The 23409-nt window shown below is 44.8% G+C and overlaps 8 protein-coding genes across 8 annotated transcripts; 5 read left to right on the top strand and 3 right to left on the bottom strand.

Annotated features, from left to right (window-relative positions):
* Window positions 1-416: 416 nt before the first annotated feature.
* H6S33_001130 (uncharacterized protein) lies at window positions 417-1059 on the top strand (the record flags this gene model as incomplete). The annotated part of the gene is made up of 4 exons (XM_044832474.1): window positions 417-526; window positions 608-687; window positions 749-921; window positions 976-1059. 4 exons carry the CDS (start codon window positions 417-419, stop codon window positions 1057-1059), a joined length of 447 nt encoding a protein of 148 aa, XP_044694097.1.
* A 1929-nt stretch (window positions 1060-2988) lies between these two features.
* H6S33_001129 (uncharacterized protein) lies at window positions 2989-4920 on the bottom strand (the record flags this gene model as incomplete). The annotated part of the gene is made up of 4 exons (XM_044832473.1): window positions 2989-3384; window positions 3430-3794; window positions 3877-3891; window positions 3972-4920. 4 exons carry the CDS (start codon window positions 4918-4920, stop codon window positions 2989-2991), a joined length of 1725 nt encoding a protein of 574 aa, XP_044694096.1.
* Window positions 4921-9626: 4706 nt separating this feature from the next.
* H6S33_001128 (uncharacterized protein) lies at window positions 9627-10257 on the bottom strand (the record flags this gene model as incomplete). Its single annotated transcript, XM_044832472.1, has 4 exons — window positions 9627-9715; window positions 9767-9910; window positions 9964-10156; window positions 10219-10257. 4 exons carry the CDS (start codon window positions 10255-10257, stop codon window positions 9627-9629), a joined length of 465 nt encoding a protein of 154 aa, XP_044694095.1.
* A 1557-nt stretch (window positions 10258-11814) lies between these two features.
* H6S33_001127 (uncharacterized protein) lies at window positions 11815-13267 on the top strand (the record flags this gene model as incomplete). The annotated part of the gene is made up of 5 exons (XM_044832471.1): window positions 11815-11829; window positions 11920-12099; window positions 12180-12336; window positions 12406-12791; window positions 12863-13267. 5 exons carry the CDS (start codon window positions 11815-11817, stop codon window positions 13265-13267), a joined length of 1143 nt encoding a protein of 380 aa, XP_044694094.1.
* A 773-nt stretch (window positions 13268-14040) lies between these two features.
* Window positions 14041-15723, top strand: H6S33_001126 (uncharacterized protein; the record flags this gene model as incomplete). The annotated part of the gene is made up of 5 exons (XM_044832470.1): window positions 14041-14227; window positions 14285-14487; window positions 14542-14979; window positions 15030-15459; window positions 15521-15723. 5 exons carry the CDS (start codon window positions 14041-14043, stop codon window positions 15721-15723), a joined length of 1461 nt encoding a protein of 486 aa, XP_044694093.1.
* Window positions 15724-16884: 1161 nt separating this feature from the next.
* On the top strand, window positions 16885-17842 carry H6S33_001125 (uncharacterized protein; the record flags this gene model as incomplete). The annotated part of the gene is made up of 4 exons (XM_044832468.1): window positions 16885-16939; window positions 16999-17106; window positions 17166-17445; window positions 17512-17842. 4 exons carry the CDS (start codon window positions 16885-16887, stop codon window positions 17840-17842), a joined length of 774 nt encoding a protein of 257 aa, XP_044694092.1.
* Window positions 17843-18066: 224 nt separating this feature from the next.
* Window positions 18067-19174, bottom strand: H6S33_001124 (uncharacterized protein; the record flags this gene model as incomplete). The annotated part of the gene is made up of 3 exons (XM_044832467.1): window positions 18067-18383; window positions 18436-18667; window positions 18728-19174. The coding sequence occupies 3 exons, from the start codon at window positions 19172-19174 to the stop codon at window positions 18067-18069; spliced, it is 996 nt and encodes a 331-aa protein (XP_044694091.1).
* A 1146-nt stretch (window positions 19175-20320) lies between these two features.
* H6S33_001123 (uncharacterized protein) lies at window positions 20321-22104 on the top strand (the record flags this gene model as incomplete). Its single annotated transcript, XM_044832466.1, has 8 exons — window positions 20321-20350; window positions 20520-20595; window positions 20684-20699; window positions 20756-20808; window positions 20926-21284; window positions 21344-21910; window positions 21962-22026; window positions 22083-22104. The coding sequence occupies 8 exons, from the start codon at window positions 20321-20323 to the stop codon at window positions 22102-22104; spliced, it is 1188 nt and encodes a 395-aa protein (XP_044694090.1).
* Window positions 22105-23409: the final 1305 nt, after the last annotated feature.

Raw genomic sequence — 23409 nt, 5'->3', positions numbered from 1 at the left:
CGGATATTTGATGTTTGGAGCGTTTCTGCGCAATACCCCGCATGAAATTTAATAGATATCAACTTTTTGTTTTACTTTGTTTATTTTTTTGATCATTCCTGCCGTGAAGAGTGAGGGTGCTTGCAATTGTAGACTGCACTGGCCCTTTCCTATTCCGGACTGGTATCGCGTTTGATGCATGGTGCATAAGGCTACTCAGCGAAAAGAAGGAAAAAAAAGCTTTCCCCTCCCGCCCCTCGTAGGTAGAGCTTCTACTTTTTTTTCTTTAGCCAATCAGCACCAGAGGGGGGAAAAGGCACAGATACTTAAATTCCCACATCTCATTCCGGCGCGTCTCCCTTACACCTTGCAACACGACACTTGATCATTACAATCCTCAAAACACCTCACGGTTTGCCCCATTACTCATCCTCAGAATGTCTTCAGTCCTTGCCCCCCCACCTGTCGAGCCGGCCATGAAGCTCTTGGTCAAGAAACTCTCCCCTAAGGCACAGCTCCCAACCCGCGGCTCTGCGTTTGCAGCTGGGTACGACGTTTACAGGTAGTAAATTTCCTTGGTTTGCTTGAACGTACTGTGCTAGAGTGTAGTAGTATTGATAGCAAATAGCTCCCACGCTACCATTATCCCAGCCCGTGGGAAGGCTCTGGTCGATACTGATATCTCCATCGCTGTCCCTGCCGGAACCTGTAAGCCCCCAGTCAACCATCAATCTCTCGCCTCTATCAAGTCCTAACCCACTATATATAGATGGGAGAATCGCGCCCCGTAGCGGCCTTGCGTCCAAAAACTTCATTGATGTAGGTGCGGGCGTCATTGATGCCGACTACCGTGGCCAGGTGAAAGTGCTGCTTTTCAACCACTCGGATTCCGATTTTGAAGTCAAGGAAGGAGACCGTGTTGCACAACTTGTGTTGGAGAGGGTTTGTTCTTTCCCTTTTGTTCAGCGTGGCGGGGGTTGTGGCTAATGAATGTAGATCTACACCCCCGAAGTTGAGGAGGTCCAAGATTTGGAAGAGTCTGTGAGGGGTGCTGGAGGGTTCGGGAGCACCGGCATTTAGATTGGTTTGAGACCCTATTAGGTACTAAATACCATAGTTAGTGGCGTGAAAAATAGAAATAAAACGCATGCTTGCTTAGAACTTTAGAGACGAGGGATGATTTATTTGTTGACCTGAAGTGGCTAGTAGACAATTAGTACTGGTTACTGAATTTAGTAGTGGTGCTTGAATTACTTTCGTGCTAGCGGTGTTTCAGAGCCAATTATTAAATCTGAAAGTGGTCAAGTGGAAATTTGCCCTTATCATCTCTTTGATCGACATAAGCCTTATCAGGCTGATAAGCATCGTCTAGGCTGGGTCAAGGGTTGAAATAGCTGGTGGCAAACTCGCCTTTGCTTGTTATGCAAAAACGCTCACTGAAATCTGTAGCTTTGGTGGCAGAAAAGCTTGTCACGAACAGTACGTGAGGAGAACACCGGTCTAGTTAGTAGTAACTTGAAGCAAGAAAGAAATTCTGAGGCTGACGCAGTCATAGAAACTTGAATAGGATAGATTATCCACTTAAAGGATAAATATTTGAATGTTGCCACGTAACTATATATCGCATAGGGATGTGGGTGTACAACATACATAGCTATTAAGTAAAGGCTAACAAGTTGCATTTACCCATAACACGTCACGATCTTTGTTCTATCTAGAACTCTTGCGATTTTAGATTAAACGGATGGGTGGATAGATATAATTATATAATTGTATAGTGATAAAAAAGAAGAATCTTACTGAAGAAGGGCAAATATATAGGCCCCCAGCTTGCTCAGAGAATCATTTTAAGCCCCGACTTATTGAGCCTTTACACTGAAACTTCTATTGTCTCCGAAGACTCGTTGACAGAGTAGTGGTTTTAATATCTTCCGTGATAGATATAATAAAGATACTATTAGCAGCAGTAAGGCCCGGAGCCTGGAAGCTCTCTACGCTGGATTAAGTACGCTCTTTTACAAAACTAAAAGCCTCAAGTATTGTCTCTGGCAATACTCTAAGGCCTCCACATGGAAGGCTGAATTAGAACTGGGCTGGGTTTCTACCGTAAGCCAATCAATAATTGGCAGTGCTCGGAAAACCATCTCGATATCCTTCGACCAATATTTGCTGAACAGATAATCCTTAACCCGTAGCCAGATTCTCTTTATCGTATAGTGCGGTACACTTGTTGACATCATCTATATAGGCCTCGAGGTAGGATGTATAACTGGCTACGTATCTTGGAAGTGTAAATCATGATCGCTAATGGCCTAGTCACAATATATCACTCGCACATATTTTGTGTGATGATTTTTTTTTTAATTCATTAATTGCATGCAACCTTACAGTTATGGCAATGAAGATGTTTGTTCTTTAATTGCGTCATGATATAAGATAGGCCTATAGGAGAATTTCTGATATTAACAATTAACGGGGGGAAATGTAGTTTGATTAGCAAAAGTACGTTTCTTCAACTCGAAAGTCATGGCGAGACACCTAGTACACCGAGAACAGTTTTCGTAAATTTAAGTAGGTGTACTTAATAGTAAATGAAGGGCCCCCTACGGCCTTTCTAGTTCCCGGAGATATATCGCAACCCTAATTCTGCAGCTATTCCTACAAATCAATTCAAACACCCGCCCTCGTTGTAAAATTTGCCTTCTCTTCATCCGACAGCAAAAAGAAAATAAAGGGAAACATCATTTGTGATAAATGTAGCACAGACCAATATGTATAAAGAATTGCCAGAACATTAAAAAGGTCGTGGAGGGAAGAGAAGGAAAGCGCTACATAATATGGAAAGGAAAAAAAGAGAGAAAAAAAATAGCCCCCTAAAAAATTGGCACGATAAAATAGGCCACATGTAATAAAAGAAATCACACCTCAAACCCCAGATTCATGTGGTTTGTGTTATTATCCCTTATTCAACCCCCTTCCTCACACCCACCCTAGATCCACAGAACCGGTCTACTCTGCTACCTCCTGTGACTGCTCATTTATCTGCTGCTGTTGCCTCCCCTCTACCTCGTTTTCATATCTTCCACACTTCCCACACAACCATTGCGCCTCACCCCTCGGAGCCCTCGATTTTGTGGTTGATAACAGGCAAGCTCTATGGAACCCATGTCCACAATTTAGGTGTATAATCTGTGTCTGGTCTGGTGGCAGCAGTGCGATATTGCCGGCGCTGAATTCAGGATTGATGTTGCCAAACTGGTGTTGACACATGGACATATCTGTGTAATCACACTGATCCTGTGAAGCTGCTGAAACGCGTCTTGAGCCGGAGACTTGGAGGTGAGAAAGTGGGGAAATTGGGGAAGGGTCGATGTTAGGGGTTTGCTGCTGTTGATACATTCCTTGCTGTTGCTGTTGACGTTGCTGGCGTTGTTGCCGCTGCTGGTATACCTGTTGCTGCTGCTGCTGCTGCTGTTGTTGCGCACGAACAGCGGGATTCCACGGACATCGTGGCACACCATATTGGTTTGGGAGCGGGGCCTGTGCTGGATTATCAGGCGTGATGTTCGTTGTTACGGAGGAATATCCTGGGGGAGGAAGCCCTAAGGGAGAAACACCGTACATGCCGATCATCGACTCTGGGGTGATCGGCGAGCTATGGTGAGCAGTAAGTACCTCTGGGTACGGTTGATATTGAGATTGTCGTAATGAGTGTCTGTGAGATTGAGAGCGTTGAGGCATGCTCGCTGGTACATGTGGTTGATCTGGTTGATTCATCATCTGCTGCTGCTGCTGCTGTGCATGTAAGGCGGTGCCTGTATTATGGAACACTCCATGAGCGAAAGCAGGAGAACCAGCAACTCTGTGGATATGTCCTGGGTGGTGGGGACCACAGACCCTTGGTACCGTCTGCTGAGTAGGCATTACTGGGAGCCCTGCCGGTGGTAGATGGCGGTTCATCGATGCCTCAATTCTAATACTCGGAAACGCACCACCAACCATGCTCATATACTGCGAATACTGATTCGCAGGTGGTGCCGGTGGTACATGTGGACCTGCTACCACTCCCGCTGCCGCTGCCATCCATCCTGCTTCTCCTGTCACGCCAACCCGTGTTGCTACTGTTGCTGGCTCCAGCTGCTCTTGTGATGGAGGGGCAGCAAACCTTTGCTGCCGAACAATCACCTCTACTTCTACAAGCCGGTTCACTGTTGCCTCCCGTCCCACACGCCTACTTGACACTCCTGGGATATGACGCAGATCTACACCACCAACCCGCCGACGATTTGTTGCCATGGCGCCCCGTTCATCCTCTTCAACAAAGTCCACCTCCTTGCGACAAGTGGGACATGTGCTATGATCCTTAAGCCAAAGCTTAAGGCAATGAGAACCAAACATGTGGCCGCATGGCATCTGAAGGGCGTTCTCTTGTTTGGGTTCATCAGTGGATGCTTTAATGTCCACGAATGGTTCCATACAAATAATACAGCAGTCATCATCTTCTTTAAGGTCGATTAAGCGCATGTGCTTAAGTTCTGAGATCGCCTTTTCTGAAGCGCGGCGCTTTCGATTACGTCCACTTAAAGGTTGTGGGATGGGAGGTGAGGGCGGGGCTTGTGTATGTATCCTCTCATAGCGGCGGTCGACACCTAACCGTGCTGGAAATCCCACTTGTGGTGGCTGTTGCTGCCCGAAGAACGCCATAGGATCCATATCAATGATAGGGTGGTGGTGAAGAAATGGGGGGAGCCCAGGAATCCTTCCTCTTGTCAAGCCTGGGCGGTTTTGGATTGACGAATGCATAACTGAGCGACCGCTAGCATGGTTGAATACGTTGGAAAAGCTAAGTAAAGAGTCGATGGGGCCACCTTCGCCGAAAAATTCGTTTTCTGGAAAACCTGTCCCGAACTCAAAATATTGGGGAATATCCTGGTTAGACATAGCTCTCAGTATCTGACTGGAGTTGATATTGAGAGGTATTGGAGTTGTTCCCTTAAGTAGCGAGTGGTTTAGAGTGAAATTTTTCAAATTCAAGAGAAATGGTTTTTTTTAAAAATTACTGATTTGGCTCTGTATTATATTCTTTGCTTGATGGGATGTTGTAATAGCGGAATTGTGGCGCCTATCAATCAGCGTGGAGTTCAGGCACTAGTGCGACAATAAGAGGTGTAAACTAGCGATTGGCCAAGTGGCAATACAAACACGAGGCAAGCAACGACGATTAAGACAACCCGGCAAAAAAAATAAAAGAAGAGTGGTGTGGAGAATCTGGCGATGAGGAGAGGAGGGGCGTCGATGAAAGAAAAAGGGTAGATGGGTGGCTAGTCCGTGGGTTGGTAGTGGTGCTTGCTTGTTGACAGCAAAGTGAGGGGGCAGAACAGAACACCTGAGGTGCTGAGGTGCTGAGTGGGACGGAGCAACTCCGGAGACTTAGGAGAGAGTAAGGAAGAGGGGAGAGGATCGAGGACACACAAAGACAAAGACAAAAAACGACGACAATCGCAGCGGTAAAATAATAAAAGCCATTGCCCCCCATGTATACGAGTATATCCCACATGAATTAAGGGCCCCCTCGCTCGTTCGTTCGCTCGCACTATTTGTTCTACCCGTTCCATAAACGTGCCAGTCAAATGTTTTCAATTCCCAAATCTAGAACTCCCGCGGCATCGACCTCCTTGTATCACAGAAGATGCCCTGAATAGTGAACTGGGCATATCGCATGTTGCTTCTCCCTCCCCCCCCTCTCCATCTCTCTGGCCCCCAGACGTCACACCATCTCTAACATCCCCCACTCACAATCACTGCATGACTTTGCCGCTGCTTCCCCACAAGTCGGGCATCTGTTACTTCTCTCTTGCTCGCCTAGATCCTTGTATGCGCGAATCAGTCAGTCAGTAATCAGTCCGCAATCAGTCAGTAATCAGTCAGCAACTCAGCCAGCTGTAGTAAATCAGTCAGTAAATCAGTCAGAATTAAGCCAGCCAGTCAATAAAATCAGTTTGCAAATCAGTTTTTGAATCAGTTGGTAGATCAGCTGTACAGCTGTGCAGTTATATAATTCCTCCTGTCAAATTTCACTTGCATCAGTTAGTGCCCTACGAATCGGTGCCTTACGGAGCGAAAAAGGTCACCGGGTAGGTACCTCCGCCAACTAAGCGGCCAAAGCGGTCTAGAGCCGCAACTCCGATGCACATGCCCGCACCACCGTAAATATTGGATTATCGTTGGTCGCGAATAGATGCAACCCCTCGATCGCGAACCAAGAGTCTCCGAACCTCAAACAACTAAGCCACTGCTCGAGTTGTAATAGTTGTAGGACAAAAAAAAAAGAGTGACTCGAACCCCTCCTCAAAACAAGACGGGAAGAAATAGGTTCGCATACTTCTCTAACTCAGCCCAGCAGTCTACAGAATCAGTCGTTCCTACATGAATCTAGAATAACTGATAGATAGATAAGTAGTCAGCTAGCTCAGTCGGACCTGGCTCAGCAAAAACTTGAAACATCCATTGCATCTGACTCTATTACTGAAATCGGAGTTGCGTCGGAAGGTCATATATTATCACTCACTCACATCTGGTTTGGCATAACGATATCCGTTTTATCAACACATCGACCTGCTAAGATCTTAGATCCCCATGGGTTGTTTCAAAACTGTTCATCCGATCCTGGAATGATCCTTTCTTGGCAATCGTACAATTCAACCGAATAATTACGGAGGTGACAAAGTTGACAGCCGCGCTTAATGGGCACAATTTCCCCTCCTCGATCGGTGTCGGTGTCGATACCCGGGAATGAAAAAATCAAAGCAACTGGAAGGCTTGGTTTCTTAATACACGTAATGACATGTATGGTTCTGTCGCCAGAGACCTGGCATGTAGATGATTTGCCCATGGGAAATGTGACAAAACTTTGTCACATTAATTGATGCGAGCGGCAATTGGGCAAATGAATGACGTTGGTAAGATAGATCCATCACGGCTTATCACCCATCGTTTTATCTGAAAAGATGTGAACTAATAACGGTTCCAGGCCCAGTAAGTCAAAGCTGTTTTTATCAATACAGTGGAGTCTCGATAGTAGTATATGGTCGGGAACGGATTTTCGTGTGCTACTATCGAGAATATGCTTGTATCGAGAACAAATTGCCCGTACCGACTCGTCTGGGATTGCCCAACTATATGCTACAATCGAGGATATGCTATTATCGAGAATGCTACTATTGGGACTCCACTGTATAAAATTCACTGGCATAATCTAACTACTGCTCTGGAATTAATGGGATATATGAAGCAGTTGTAACAGAGTGCTCAGTTGCATTCGTTACTCCCAAAGGCGACTCTGCTAGGGTTTTGTTAGGGTTAATGAAGTCGAATATAGCATCCATATATAGGTCTGTCGTTAGGGCGCAGGATAGCCTAATTAGGTTTAGAAACGAAAAAAAGTGTGATGGTCTAAGGGTAAATATGCGATAGACACGAGATGTGCAATAACACGCCGTGATCGTTGATCTGGAGCGCGACTCAATCAGTTTGATGAAGGTGAGCTGAAAACGCACGTGCCTGGCGGAAGTCGTTGAAGGAGTGTCCTTGTGGAAGAGATAATTGGGTCTTCGATCTCAACGAAGCTTCATAGAATTACACCTATAATTGCCTTATATATATACATAGTCATGTATCAACGGTGATAAACATGTATGCTCATACAGGGGAAGGAGTAACAAGTCAAGCATTCGATTGCAATGAATCGTTGTATAGCATTCAATCTGTCAATCTATTCGCGATTTTCCGGTCGTGGAGCTACTTTTAGGTATTTTTATCGTGTAGGGTGGGCCTAGCTCTCGAGATCATTAACTTATATGTATACGCATGTATTAGGAGGGTTACTTCTATACCAATGATCTCATATTTACCCGCACCGGGCTGGTCGGCCCAAATGCTGATGGATACGGTATGATTGGTAATCTCACGTCGATGTTGGGGTTAGAGGCCTAGTTTCTCTTTTTCACATTTTTGTAACGTGTCACCTCTATATATGTCATATGGACGTGTCGTTCTGGGAAATTTGATTCGTGACGATCAAGTGTCTGTCGATCGTAGCGATCGAGCGAGTGATATTCGGTGACCCAACCAAATAATCCCCATACTTGCTGTATACATGTGTTCATGTGAGTCGCCTGGTAATGGGCTCATTGGTGAGCCTTTCTCATGAGGCTTGTGTGACCGTACTTTTAACCATAGGAATAAGCATATTGCAATTAGCTTGATCGGTAATCACATCCACTAGAATGATCTTAAGTACTAAAAGGGTTAATAAACTAGAGCTCGATAGTAGTTGTTGGCCTGCCTTAATACTTTTTGTATAATCGCCTGTTTTGGTGCTTGAGCAAGCGGTCCTGTTATAGCATCAGATCTCACAAAAACACATCATTTATAGGCTGTTCTCCGTGATCTGTGTAAATTTGGCTTAGTCATTCCCTGACAAAGAGGATCAAGACCACTTCATTTATGTTGTCTCACGAAATTCTTTCAAAGCCAAGGAAATCTCGAGACCTATCGGTCGTACCTCCACGACTAGATCTAGAGTGGCCGTCTAAGAACAAGCTATATATAATTTAGGTATTATATATCCGTGTTATATCCCTATCTTTTCAAATATTCTGCTTTCCGCTGGGGGTGAAGTAGTAATATATACTCATTTAGAGTAAGGCTTGTCTCGAGGTTTCTCGTTTTTATGTAGGTTGGTTTTGTTGATAATGATACCGATAATAATGACAAATTCAATATCATATAACCACACACTCATATTTGTGACGTTTGAGGCTTAGAGCAGTGGAGAAGATGGCGAGAGAGGGGATGGTGAGACTTGGTAGTTTCTACTAATAAATCAATACTTAGCTTTTATTTGGAGTCTGGTTTTAGGAGTTAAGCCTCGCAACTCCTCGTCTAACTATCCCCTTCACTGCGAGTCTAATTAAGTGTCGTTGAGAACTAAGTTTATATAACTAGCGCATCGCTGGCGCTTAGTGTCGATTTATTGTGTTTTCGATCATTGGCATTTGCCAAGAACCAGAACCGTGCAACCATGTATGTAATCGTTAATGACTCGATCACTACAAATTACTGATTAGATACTGTCAATAATTTTTTCCTCGAAGGGCTTGTTTGGTATCGATCTTACGGGCTTTGTGGTCGCTATGATCGAGATGGACGCTGGGGTATAACCATTTGAGGCATATGCTCATGTGTATTTTGGGCTCAAACAATTCTGTTGAATGAACATTGGGGGTATACCTGGGTGGGGGTTTTATTTAGGTGTTATAACCCTTCAGGTTTGAAAGAGTAGTTGGTAGAGTGACAAATTATGATGAGTCTATCCCGAGTGATCGACCATGACTTGAACAAGCTCAAGGAAATCTGAGGCTAGAATGCAACGAGCTTATTTATTGTAAATATCCATAATAACAATTGTAAGTCTTCCTACTCAAACCTGTAACCCCATCCATGTATGCCTAGACGTCCTTTTGTGTGAACCTTGACGCCTTAAAAAGTTATAAGAAATACAAAAGAGAAAGAGAGAAAAGAATAGTTTTGGCAGAGACATACGTGTACTGCCAAACCAATTTTAATCCCTATAGCTTGTCAGGGTATCAAACTGTAGGATCGTCATACACAAATCTAATATGCCTAGGGGACCTTCCAGCGCCAAGGACGAACTGTTCGTCACCATGAGGTCGTTCTGGTTATCTTATCAGTATATGTCAACTAGCTGACATAGTGACATGCGTACCATTCTTGGTGTTGCCTGTGAGCATTGACTGAATTGACATGCAGACGGATTCCACACTCTGGACGGGTGACCAGCCGTTGCCAGAAGAGAGGAGATCTAGGCAGATGACGCCATTGGAGTAAATGTGAGGGTGCATGGGGATTTCTGGAGTTGTGTTAGCTTAACCTGACTTATCGATTCAGGGATCCAGAACGCACCTCGATCAATAGCTCTAACAAACATAACCTCTGGCGCTTCTATTGGGTAGTTTTCTGTGAATTTGAAGTTCAGGCGAAAGATCTTGCCATGGTAGATTGGGTTTTGGTCAAGAACTTCGATATCCATCTGCCACTGTGTAAAATTTTCTGTGTTGACCATTGTGATCCCTGGCACTGGCACGTCTTGGTGCATCTAGAAATCTTAGTAAGTGTAATATTTCTAGGAGCTCAATCCAGGGGATTATGCTAACATACTTTCTGAAGCTCCCGTTGGAGACGCCTTGCATGTGACATTGCTGCTTGAGAAAGAGAAAGAAATTACAGAAAAGAAAACAATGATGTGAAGCTTGGTTTGTTTGTTTCTGGATTTTGGATTAGCTCAAGTAGCTAGCTGGTATGCGGGCTTTTATAAACCCGGACCTGAGCTAGCGGGGCAGTGGTGTAAAATCGGGACGCGGGGGAAAGAGGCCGTTACACAGTTAGGTAAGCGGGACAATCCACGTGGCTGGGGCTATGATGGTTGGTGGCCTGAGGTTGGGATAAGATGCGGCTCAAGAGGGGTTACAGGGCGTACCCTGGATCAATCATGTGATAGCTGTGGTGACAGAATGGCCTGGATGTGTTTGGGGCTGAATATCCGAGTTGATAGATGTTTCCTCACAGGTTGTGGCTGGGTTTGGTAGATGCACAATTTACTTAAATCTCGAGGTAAAGGCGCCGCTATTGATGAGCGTACCATACATGTACATGTGGTATCGTAGAAGGATCTGTGCGAATGCGACTATGAGGTAGAATTAAGGTATCAATTAAGTCTCATAAATAGGTGGAATATAATTCATCTAATTCTAATTCATCCAATATATCCACTATGAGTTTCCAGTCCAAAGTGCTTCTTTTCCCCGGGTAGTTCACCGATGAGTATCCCTGCGCCCGATGCGGCGCCCACTGACCGCTAGTATAGTAACGTTCAATGGTGCAACAGGGCTGATGGAGTTTCCTCTGTGCAGCTTTTCCGGTTACAATGCCCGGGCAGTGTGGGAGGGCTGGGCACGAGCCTACATAAGCTAGGGAACATACGATAGAGTACATGAATGTGGACTTGAATGTGAGATGTATCGACTGCAGGTGCCTCCATTCTATGAGGATTCCACGAATGCGTTCAATCCTGGCAATGAGTAGTATTTGTTACTCTTGAGTTGTTGTAGGCGCGGTTTCTCTGTGCGTACATGTAGCCTTGTAATAACCCTAACCTTGAGGTGAGCGTTCCTAATCTGCGAAGGGGTTGCCCCGCCCCCGCAGCTGCATTCAGCTCACGAACCCTTAGAACGTCAAAGCCTATTTCTCCCCTGGAATCCCCCGATCAGCCCTCTACCTTCCTATCTCCATTCTCGAGACAGTCAAATAAATACATCACCCGCTTCCACTCGCTCGCATACTCATCCAGATAATCCAATAATTAGAGACATCTGTTGGTTCACAAGTGGTTAATCGAGAACATGAGCTGTAAGCTTCCGTTTGATTTGTCTCTCCTTTTCTGTTCATTCCCGTTACATCCTTCTACCCAAGCCTTTCTATCATTTGTGTTTTATTATCTCGCCTATCAACATAATATCGCGTGTTCAGTATCGCAAGGTGCTTTTACAGTTACTTACTCCTTATCGTGTTCTATTAGTTTCCTCGGTCCTTAACAAGCTACACGGGCAGCCGCCTACCTATGATAAGAAGTGAGAGATACTCAGCTTGATAAAATCAGCTATTCCTCGCGCAATGTTTTTTGGAATTAGCTTCGGTAGCTTTAGAAGAAGCCAACTCACTGACGATAACGATGAACCATTCAGGGTCCAGTACAAAATGGGCCGCACTTTGGTTAGTCTCCCGCTCCTTCCTTCCCCTGAAATTTTTGTGATTATAGAAACCGAAAAAAAAGATTGACCGAGCTTTGCACGTATATTACAGGGTGCAGGTACCTACGGAATCGTTCGCGAAGCCGATGGCCCCGAAGGGAAAGTCGCCGTAAAGATCATTTTGAAGAAAAATGTCAAGGGTAACGAGCAGATGGTGTATGACGAATTAAAGCTACTACAGAGGCTTCACCATCCGCATATTGTTCAGTTTCGCGATTGGTTTGAGTCAAGGGTAAAGACTTGCGATTTCTTTTGCTCCACCAGGGCTGTGATCTTTCGTAGTTCGGTGATACTGATTCATCCGTTTGACAGGACAAGTACTACATCGTTACTCAGTTAGCTACCGGCGGCGAACTTTTCGATCGTATTTGCGAATACGGAAAATTCACCGAGAAGGATGCATCGCAGACTATTCGCGAGGTTCTACAAGCTGTTGACTACTTGCACAGCGTCAACATAGTCCACAGGGGTAAACATTTATCAATCTATAAAGACTTATGAGGGAACGAATAAAAAGCTGACACAATCGATCCCATAGACTTGAAACCTGAGAACTTGTTGTACCTTACCCCTGATGCGAATTCCTCCCTCGTGCTTGCCGATTTCGGTATCGCCAAGATGCTTGACTCAAGCAACGAAATGCTCACCACCATGGCCGGCTCCTTCGGTTACGCAGCTCCAGAGGTTATGTTAAAGAAGGGGCATGGAAAAGCTGTCGATATGTGGTCCTTGGGTGTTATCACCTACACCTTACTTTGCGGGTACTCGCCATTCCGTAGTGAGAGTCTTGCAGACTTGATCGACGAATGTAGTAATGGGAGAGTTATCTTCCATGAGCGCTACTGGAAGGAAGTTAGTAGAGATGCAAAGGTCTTTATCGGAGATCTCTTGCAACCTAAGCCAGAAGACCGCCCCACTAGCTCGGTAATACTGCCCTTTATCTAACATTATTTTGGAATTGTGGACGACGACTAATAAATTCGTCTACGATATAGGAAGCACTCAAGCACAGCTGGCTCAAGGGCGAAACTGCCACCGACTATGATATCTTACCAGAGATTAAGTCCTACATCGCCAAGGCCCGTCTCCGCCGCGGTATTGAAATGGTCAAACTCACCAACCGTATCGAAGCCCTCAGGATGCGCGATGATGATCCCGACGAGGGCGATGTACCGGCTGATGCAAAGGAAGCTGCCAAAGAGGGGGTCACAAAGCCCAGCGATTCTAAGCCCTCTAGTTCTACTACTACTGGAAAGGGTACCGGCAGACTCTCAAGAGCGGCAAGATCTGCTATTTTCAGGGAGGTAGTGTTGGCGAAGGTTAGGGAGATGAAGGCCGAAGAGGAGAAGCAACTCACGGAGAGGACTTTGAGTGAGAAGAAACCAGGTTCAAGGAAGTAATGTTTGGCAGGAGTCGGTTCGGATATACCATTTTGATTTTTGATGCACCTCTTCCTTGAATTGATTCTGTATCTCGTTTCTCCGCATTTGCCTTTGTAAAGATGTTCGAAAGTTTAGGATCCAGGAAAAGAACTATATATGCTTTGGTACCTAATTCTCCATTTTTTGTGGTGGAGCCTTCAAAGGTTTTATTGTTAAGTATGCATGTATTCTTGTATCGCGTATTAGTTGAACTATTACTAGGTGAGTACAGGATCACGAACAGTAAAACACCTAGTCCTTCGCCTCTTCTGGAATCCCAAAGGAAAATATGAAAGATTATTGAGGTATTCTACTCCTTGAGGGTTACGTTGGGTTTAAGTACTACTACATGTAGTATGCAAGCTAGGCGTAAAATGTCAAAGTAGATGTAATCATCATGTGGCGGATAAATGATTGATAAGTTGAATCCTACATTTCATAGTGGCTGGCCATGAGACATTTCCTTAAAGTCTTTCCGTTCTAAATTTCACCTAAAGTGATGTATTTCTTTATTATTTTTACACTAAAGTCTTTGCACTAGAATTTGTATAATTATGCACGTTTTGTTGAAGCACGTACATATCTGCTGAATCATATGGTCCTCCTGCGCTTACAAGAAAGAAGAGGATATCTGCCAGTAATGAGTGCTCTTGAGCCCCATGTTACTCTATAGAGGACATGGTCCGTGCACCGTCGCATTCGCTAACCCCACACTCCGTCCCAATCTCTTTACCGCAAGTTTACACAACAAGATGAATTCTATAAGGTCCCTACGACAATATTCTGCAGTGATATCTGCCCTGCGAACAAATCATGGTGCCATGAGGCCTCGAGTAAGCCACGCGAGGAGAAGCTATGCTACTGCAACTAAAGCAGATCTGTACGACGTTGTAGTTGTTGGTGGTGGGCCGGCAGGACTGTCGTTGGCGAGCTCTCTGCGTATGTTCAACCCTAGTTCACAGGGATAAAATTATCTCTCTCTGATTCGTGTTGTAGGTTCATCAAGTGTAACAAACGGCCTTCGGGTTGCACTTGTTGAGGGTTTCGATTTGGCTCCCGGGAGAAATTGGAAGCCTGAGCCTCAAACATTTTCGAACAGAGTCAGCTCACTGACACCAGGGTCGGTTGGGTTTTTGACGGATATTGGAGCATGGAAGCATGTGGACCGTGACCGTGTCCAGGCCTATCATGGCATGCAGGTACGAAGCTTATTCTAAATTTTTAAAGGCCGGATCATTAATGTCGTTGTGCAGGTTTGGGATGGCATTTCGGGCTCTCGTATTCAATTTAATTGGAATCCATCCGCCAGTGAAACAATCGCATACATGACTGAGAATACCAATCTCGTTCACGGTTTACTCTCGCGCTTGTCCGAGCTGGGTGGGGTAGAAGTGATAGACAAGACCCGCGTTGAAAATATATCTTTCGGAGAAGATAACGGAGAGCTTGATCTTCGGACATGGCCAACAGTAGAGATTACAGGCGGGAGGAAGCTAACGGCGAGATTGTTGGTCGGTGCGGATGGTGCCAATTCGCCCGTCAGAACGTTCGCTGGGATTGAGAGTCGCGGATGGGACTATGATCGCCATGGTGTGGTTGCCACTGTGAAGTTGGCTGAGGGGAGCTCCTTGGGAATGGAAAAAACGGCATATCAGAGATTCTTGCCGTCGGGACCAGTGGCACTGCTACCTGTAAGCCTCCTCTGAATTTCACTCATCTTTGCAACGCTGATAAACTGTAGCTTCCTGGTGATTTTGCAACCCTCGTGTGGTCCACAACCCCCCAGAACGCGGCAAAGCTCAAGACCTTGGCACCTGCAGATATGGCTGCTATGGTTAATGCTGCGTTTAGGCTGAGCCATGTAGATATCGACTTCATCAAAGATCTTGATTCTGGAATCGCGGGAGAAGTGCAGTGGAGAGAATCAGTGACTCAATTCGATTATACCCGTGTGCCTGGAAGGGTCGTGGGCATACAAGACAAATCAGTTGCCTCGTTTCCGCTAAAATTGAGGCATGCCGATACGTATATTGGGGAGCGGGTTGCATTGATTGGGGATGCTGCGCACACAGTTCATCCACTTGCTGGCCAAGGACTGAACCAAGGAATCGGCGATGTTCAATCTTTAATCAAGACTGTTGAAACAGCTGTGCAGAACGGGCAGGATATAGGTAAACCTTATCATTGATTTTTAACCCTTTACGCCTGACATTTTTTGACAATGCATCCAAGGTTCCGTTCTTTCTCTTGAGCCATACTACTCCGAACAATACTTCAAGAATCACCTTATGTTGGGTGTCGTTGACAAGCTCCATAAGCTGTATGGAACAACATCTGCTCCAATCGTGGCGTTGAGGTCTTTTGGGCTGAGTGCGGTTGATGCAATGACTGGGTTGAAGTCGTTAATCATGAAGCAGGCTTCTGGAGGCAGATAAGCTATTTATGTGCGAAGTTGGAATATGGTTAACGTTGTTTTATTGAGGCGCTAGAAGGCGAATTATGGATCGAATTTTATTGACGATTCCTTTTCCGTGGTCCACACGAGCTCAGAATGTATATTCTTATTGAATTGGTTGGGCAAAGTTATATCCCTCGTTGGTTTGTTACTTTTGACTTTATGAGAAGGTAGCTGTAGGCCTGGATACACACGTGTTAATGCGCTTTTAATGATACATAGGTACCTCTCTCTTCATATACTATCACTCGATGTTATTAACAGCAATGGAGAATATATTTCGCGGAAGAGATTTCCTTCTATATCTATAGATATTTTGATGCGGAAAATTAAGTCCATTTTATTAACTGTGGAGAGATCTCGAGAGCCATAGGTTTTGCTCTAAACAAAGATCTGATCCACCAGAAGAGATTTGCTACGAAATTCGCATTACAATACATGTATGTTTTTTTTTCTACAGCAATGGTCTAAAGTAAGCATACATGTAACTACGTTTTCTAAAGGGTTAGAATAAAATAAAGAGATAATTCAAATTATTGTATTATGTTATGGATAATATAATCCAAACCACCCGGCACAATGTAAACAAATGTTTTGATTGGTCCATTACAACCGCAATTCACACTGGAGCGTATTTTTGTCAATATTGTTGATGTCACTCAATTACACTATACTTTATAATTTAGAGGATTGAAATGAGATTATGTAGTTTGGACTTGCAGCAAAACATCATTTTTATTTTCTCACGCCCCCAACTCAATCTAGCCTATTTGCGAGAGTCGGCAATAGTGCATCATGTAGGTAGGTCTGGGGAGATGGCTACTTACATGTAATCATGATAAGTTGAATATATGTAGTCCGAGACGGAGATATATACCTTAGATTCTTGCAGCTTCTTATGTCTACTACTGCTATCATAATTACGTTTAATCATCCTTCACTTTTATCAGTTCGTTGAGAAGAATTAAAACGTGAATACAAATAGCAGCGAAATGTGGAATTCACGAGTGACGTGAGAGCTAGACCTGATAATTGTTGTATAATTACCCGGCCGCAATGAATGAGGCTCATTGTTGCACTAACAATTTTCTGAAACCTAACTTTTTTTTCTTCAGCGCCCCACTATCGCGAAATCTCACAAATGGCCGACTCAAAACTTCAGCAAGCACCATTTGTGAAGCAATTAGCGGCGAATGGTAAGGTCGTTCTACTAAATGTTTCGAATAATATTATAATCTCTGACACTTTTAAATAGACCGACCAACCCGCGATAAAGCTGTAGCGTCGCTGCGCAGCTACCTTTCCTCACAACGCAATTTCACTCAGATAGAGCTTTTGAAGCTATGGAAAGGACTTTTTTACTGTAGGTTGCGCAAGCGAGTGGTCTTTCTCTGTCTGGGATACTGAAGGGTAGCTTAATAGGCATGTGGCTGTCGGATCGCCCACGGACTCAGCAGCGACTCGCTGCCGACCTAGCAGAGCTTTTAACACCCATGGAGGAGAAGAATTTTGTGTTGTTTCTTGAAGCATTTTGGATTACCATGGTTCGTGAATGGAACGGAATTGATGTGTTGAGGATGGACAAATTCTTGCTGCTCGTCAGAATGTACTTGGCGAGTAGCTTCAGATACCTGCGTGGAAGGAATTGGGATGCTGGTCTCGTTGAGAGTGTTGTGAAGGTTATGAAGGAGGTACCTCTAAAGTAAGTTTTCATGGAGTCTCTGGATACGAATGGGAAAGTGGGGTGAACTGACAGGCATCTCAATAGTCCTACTGACAACAAAGTACCCAACGGCCTTCGGTTTCATTTGACGGATATTTTTGTGGATGAGCTAGAGAAACTGAGTCCAGAACACATGAAGGATCAATTGCCTGTTGAACAGCTAGTCGAGCCGTTTCAAATACTGAGCGTAAAGTCACCGACTAAAATGGTTAGGGTAAAAGCAAAGGAATTATTGCTTGACGGGAGATTGGCCAACTGGGGATTTGAAAAGGCTCCGGAGGGCGAGATTAAGAAAAAGGTTGCTCAAACGGAGCCCGAAGGCGAAGATGAGGATGAAGAAATGGAAGATGAAGAATGGGGCGGTATCGATGATTAAAATCATTTCTTTTTGTTCAATGTGTATAATTCTGTGTACCATATTCCTGGCTTTTTTTTCTAATTGATACATTGCTTTTCTCACAAAATATAAAAACATTGATGTAACACAATCGACGGCTTTACTCAATGTCCTGTTCGTAAGTGTTGTACATGTGTTTTAAAGTTTTATGATTCTCCAGCATAAAAACCGTTGGCATCTGGGGGTTTCCCAATTTATTCATTTCATTCTTCATCATCACTATCCTCACAGCCAAAACCAAAGCTAAAGCCTTGCCCATTTGTATTAGTAAGCGTGTCCCACTTTGTCTTTTTCTTCTTCTCCAGCTTTTCCAAAGCCGCCTGGAGCTCCACTGGATATTGCTCCTCCATCCTTTTTATGAATAATCCATATGGATCCCTCACTCTTTTCGTACTGAACCCAGATACTGACCCCGGTTGATCCCGTAGAAACTCTATCGCGGCCGAAAGCTGGGTTGGAGGTATGAAGTTCTGGGTCAATGCAAGCGATGGTGAAAGGTTAACCACAAGATGCCACCATCCTATATGGAGGTTATTAGAGGCAGCGATGATTATTCAAATGACAGAAATTACCTGATGGGACGTATAGTATCTCGCCAGCTTTACAAATACCTTCTCGACACCCTTTTGTTCTCCTTGCCTCTCGGTGAAAGCCTACAAGCCACTCTGCGATACTCAAGGGCGATGTAACTTCGCTATGGTCTTCAGATTCATAGACTCCGGGTGGAGGAGACCCTGGTGGGAACATTATCCAGTACTTCTCTCCCTCAATAACGGCATTCCAGGCCGAGGTCGCATTTGGGTCCTACGGCCGGTTATTAGAACTAATTACCTCTCCTAAAACACAAGACTCATGATTCCTTACTTTATGAAATGTACTGCCGCTTCGCTCAGGTCCCAGGATCATCCACCGTCTATCAGGCCTCTCATCTCCAAGAACCTCGAAATAATCTTTTCCAAAGCATTCAGGCACTGTGAAACCACGTCCTAGCTCTCCATCTGTCTTCTCTACAAATGCCCGATCAAAAAGATACAGCGGGCTTTCGTCCGTTTGGTCTCTCATATAATCGTAGTAATCACTGAGTCGCCAATCTACACTTTCGGCACGAAAGCGGACGTCACGGTACCTGTCCACTAAAGATGCAATAGTCCACTCCTTGTATCCTGCCCAGTCCTTGACTGGACGGGTAAGTATGAATGGTGTAGTGGAGTATTTTTCGTTAAAATCCTCTGCAGTCATGTCGGGGAGACAAAGGATAGCATTTTGTGAAGGGATCTTAGAAGCATAAGGCTTAAGCGGAATTTGAGACATATGAAAAGGTCTATGAAGGGGATCAGAAAATAGGTCTGGAGTTGGTATCAGAACCTCTTTACTGAAAGGTAATGATAGATGGGTTCGACGCCAAGTTCCACGCCAGGTGAATGGAAGCTTAGACATAGGTGATCTGAGAGATATATGGTTAGCAAATACTACAGGCAAAAATATCGGCGGTACATAGTCGATGTTGCGAAGGCCTGGCTCTAAATGTGAGGATTATGCATACTCTATAAATAGCGCTTTCCATAGCTCTTCATGACGACTAAAGGCATAAAAACCCCTACTCGTAAATCCCAGTTGAGTAAGGCTTTCGGCGTCTAGATATCCTAATATATCGATAATCAATTCGTCGGGAATGATTGCAAATAATCCCGTTGAGGTATCACGGAGATTCGATTCCGAGGTGTAGGCATTTCCGCTGGGCTTTATTCGAAGAGGATGGGGAGAAATAGTCGCTGTATCCTCAAAGTCTTTTTCATCGGAAGTTGAAAGAATATCGGCTTCTGTATTCACACCTGTCACTGAAAATATTTTCTGACGTTTTGATGGTGGAGAGGGTATAGGATCTGTAAGAGTTGTTGAAGGAGCCATCACTGTCCACTTGATATCTTTTTTCCAAATTTATAAGTTGTGATGTAAGGTTTTGATTTTACCTCCTAGGTTTGCTAGTGTGACTGTGGCTTATGCCTGCCAGTTTGTGTTCATGCTCAGCATTACGCCCTTAATGGAATTCTTACCATAGTATTGATATGCTGATAACGCTTAGAATTGGTAGATCTATTCTATTCTAGACAAAAGTGGCTGAATTAGTTAGTGGGGGGATGTGGCGGGTTACATCGCTTGGGGAAAAAAAAAAACAGTCTGCACTTGTGGGCACCCCTCGTTTTTTTTTTTTTTTTTTTGCTTTGCTTTATTTGAACTGTTGCCGTCCCCTCCTCCTCTCCATTTCTCCTCTCATCTCACCAACCTTACAACCATCATCCACCACACTCCAGTCTCTCCTATTAGCAGAGACTCATTTGATAGCTATTTACTTTAAAAAGTATGGATTTCTGGTTTACTGGCTAGGATTTTCTAGGGGAAGACTTGACTAATCCGTTTTCTTCAGCATTAAAACAAAAACTTCACTACCCACCCAACATGGCCACCGAAGGTTTGAAAGACGTCGAGGTAAGCCCAAAGTTTCCCCTCCCTTAAACATTTCCTCCCCGTCCTGTTGGCTCTGGCTGCCCATATCACGCTCTCTCCCCTCCCTCGGGCCTTTGCCTCACAGGGTTGCGGGGCTCTCTTTGGCGGGGTTATATAGGCACTTAAACTTACATGATTTTCTACTCCTTAGGGACAAATCGAGTCCAACTATGATGAAACCGTCGACAACTTTGACAGCATGGACCTCAAGCCTGAACTTTTGAGAGGTTAGTTTTGAAACATTTCTTTGATGTTCCAGTAGCGCTACTATGCGCTGCCAAGACAAAATTTCACAAGCTAACATTTCTGATATAGGAATTTACGCCTACGGGTAAGAAGACTCAAATGGACTATTTTTTAATTTCAATTATACTCACCATTAAATAGTTTTGAGCGTCCCTCTGCTATTCAGCAGCGTGCGATTCTCCCCGTGATCAACAGTGAGTACTACCCCTCTTTTGCCCCACCGTCCCCCCACTCTGCATGACAACCACTGCGGCTGCATGTTGTGTAAAAAATATCCGCGGACCCCCCTCACTAAATCACTCTTGTACCAGACCGCGATGTCATCGCCCAGGCTCAGTCAGGAACCGGAAAGACTGCCACTTTCTCTATTTCCGTCCTCCAGAAGATTGATCTCAACCTCAAGCAATGCCAGGCATTGATTTTGGCCCCTACTCGTGAGCTCGCTCAGCAGATTCAAAAGGTCGTCGTTGCTATCGGTGACTTCATGAACGTTGAGTGCCATGCTTGTATCGGAGGAACTGTCGTTCGTGACGACATGAAGATCCTCCAGGACGGTGTTCACGTCGTTGTTGGAACCCCCGGTCGTGTTAACGACATGATTCAGCGCCGCGCCTTGAAGACCGATGCGATTAAGCTTTTCGTCCTTGATGAGGCCGATGAGATGTTGTCTGTATGTAAACTACTGACTGGACTCTTCCTTAAGCACTACTAACATTTCTCTCTCTCTAGCGTGGATTCACCGAACAAATTTACGACATCTTCCAGCTTCTCCCACAGTCGACCCAAGTCGTCCTTCTTTCAGCCACCATGCCCCAGGATGTGTTGGAGGTCACCACCAAGTTCATGCGCGACCCCGTCCGCATTTTGGTCAAGAAGGCCGAATTGACCCTTGAAGGTATCAAGCAATTCTACATTGCTGTTGAGAAAGAAGACTGGAAGCTCGACACTCTCTCCGATTTGTACGAGACTGTTACAATTACCCAGGCAGTCATTTTCTGCAACACCCGCAGAAAGGTTGATTGGCTTACCGAGAAGCTCACTCAGCGTGATTTCACCGTTTCCGCTATGCACGGAGATATGGACCAGACTCAGCGTGACTTGATTATGAAGGAGTTCCGTTCAGGGTCTTCTCGTGTCTTGATCGCCACTGATTTGTTGGCTCGTGGTATCGATGTCCAGCAGGTCTCCTTGGTCATCAACTATGACCTTCCCGCTAACCGCGAGAACTACATCCACCGCATCGGTCGTGGTGGTCGTTTCGGACGAAAGGGTGTTGCTATTAACTTCGTCACTGCTGTAAGTCAATCCGCTTGATATACCTGAATATTAGGTAGCTGACCTTTATAGGATGATGTCCGCATGATGCGTGAGATCGAACAGTTCTACTCGACCCAGATCGAGGAGATGCCAATGTTTGTATCCTGCTTAATCTATCATCGCCATAATCTTCATGCTAATTGGGTTTTAGGAATGTTGCCGACCTCATTTAAATGCCATTAAGTACATCAAAAAACCGTTTTAAAACAATAAAAGTTACAACGTAGGAATTCTGGCTTACCCAAAGCAAATATAGAAAACCTACGGGTGGTGGTGTTTTATCTCTTATTTCTTCATTTCTAGTCCATGGATACTTTGATATTCTATACGATTGTATGTGTGTTTGGTTTTTACTCTGGGGTTTGGGGGATGCATTCTGTTTTTTCCAAAATTCAAAAACAATATGGCTGGACAGCTGCAATTCTCGAGCTTACGCGGGTAATGGGGGTTGTGAGGAGCGGGAATAGACCAATTCTCGTTCCTTTTTTTTTCTTTCTTTCTGGATTTCCTTTTTCCTTCTCCTTTGTTTTGTAGAATTTGAGAAGTGGTGTTTTGAGGAAGGTGGGGGAAAAGTAATGATATCTACGTTCTATGTTACAGTTATCCTTCTCTGCATTCCATATGTATCATTGCTCGTTTATTAAGAAGGCCTTTTCTTAGTGCACTGCCATTCATATCCATCCCAGTTGCCCCTGATCTGGAGAAATGTTGAAGATGCAACTGTAGCTCCAGGTCTGAGTAGGTACACGATGAACTAACCACATCAATAGACAAGAAATGATGTGGGGTGCGGGGAAATTTCACTGGTGCCAATGATATAGGGTAATCCCAATCATCTTGACCCGACCGATCGGATCGGGCTTACATCAGCCAAATGCGGCGATTCGGGCTGCAACTAGGACGGGGTGTGCAGTTGATATCCTCGGTGATCTACTGGATAGGATCGAAGATGTGGGATAAAGTGGGGTTTTCTTTGTGGGGGGTGGTTGCTGAGGCTCGTTCCAAGTGTGGTACATAGTAGGTGGATTGGCAACAAGCCTAGTAACTATCCGTTATCGTTGCGTTTACGGAGGTTTCATAACGAATGACAGGTCAAGGGATTGGGTTAGGGCTTGTTCTGACAGCTGCAATTTATCGTTACCGGCGACTTCTATATGGCCGTCTGTTCCGATTTACCCCGATGCGATCATTCGTTCCCCTCTCCTCATTGGAATTGATCCAAGATTACGATCGAGCATAACCTCCGAGTGTGAAGATTCAAAGGGCTGTTTATCGCCGTAGGTACAGGGTGTGCTTGGCTTTAAGGGTACACCTGCAGGACCAGTTGGCCAATAGTGGAAAAGCCGAGAGTTACTGCCCAATGAGATAGTCAGCCCGATCCTCGGCCGGGGCCCGGGGGAGAGGAAGAGAGGGGAATGATACCTAGGTGTAGTATTATAATACTTGTATGGGGCTAGGGTTCTCCCGAGCCGGAGGAA

This window comes from Morchella sextelata, assembly GCF_020137385.1.
Source record: "Morchella sextelata strain SCLS chromosome Unknown scls_10, whole genome shotgun sequence".
NCBI lineage: Eukaryota > Fungi > Ascomycota > Pezizomycetes > Pezizales > Morchellaceae > Morchella > Morchella sextelata.
The sequence above is the reverse complement of the archived record's forward strand: the minus strand, read 5'-3'. Positions and strand labels throughout refer to the sequence as shown.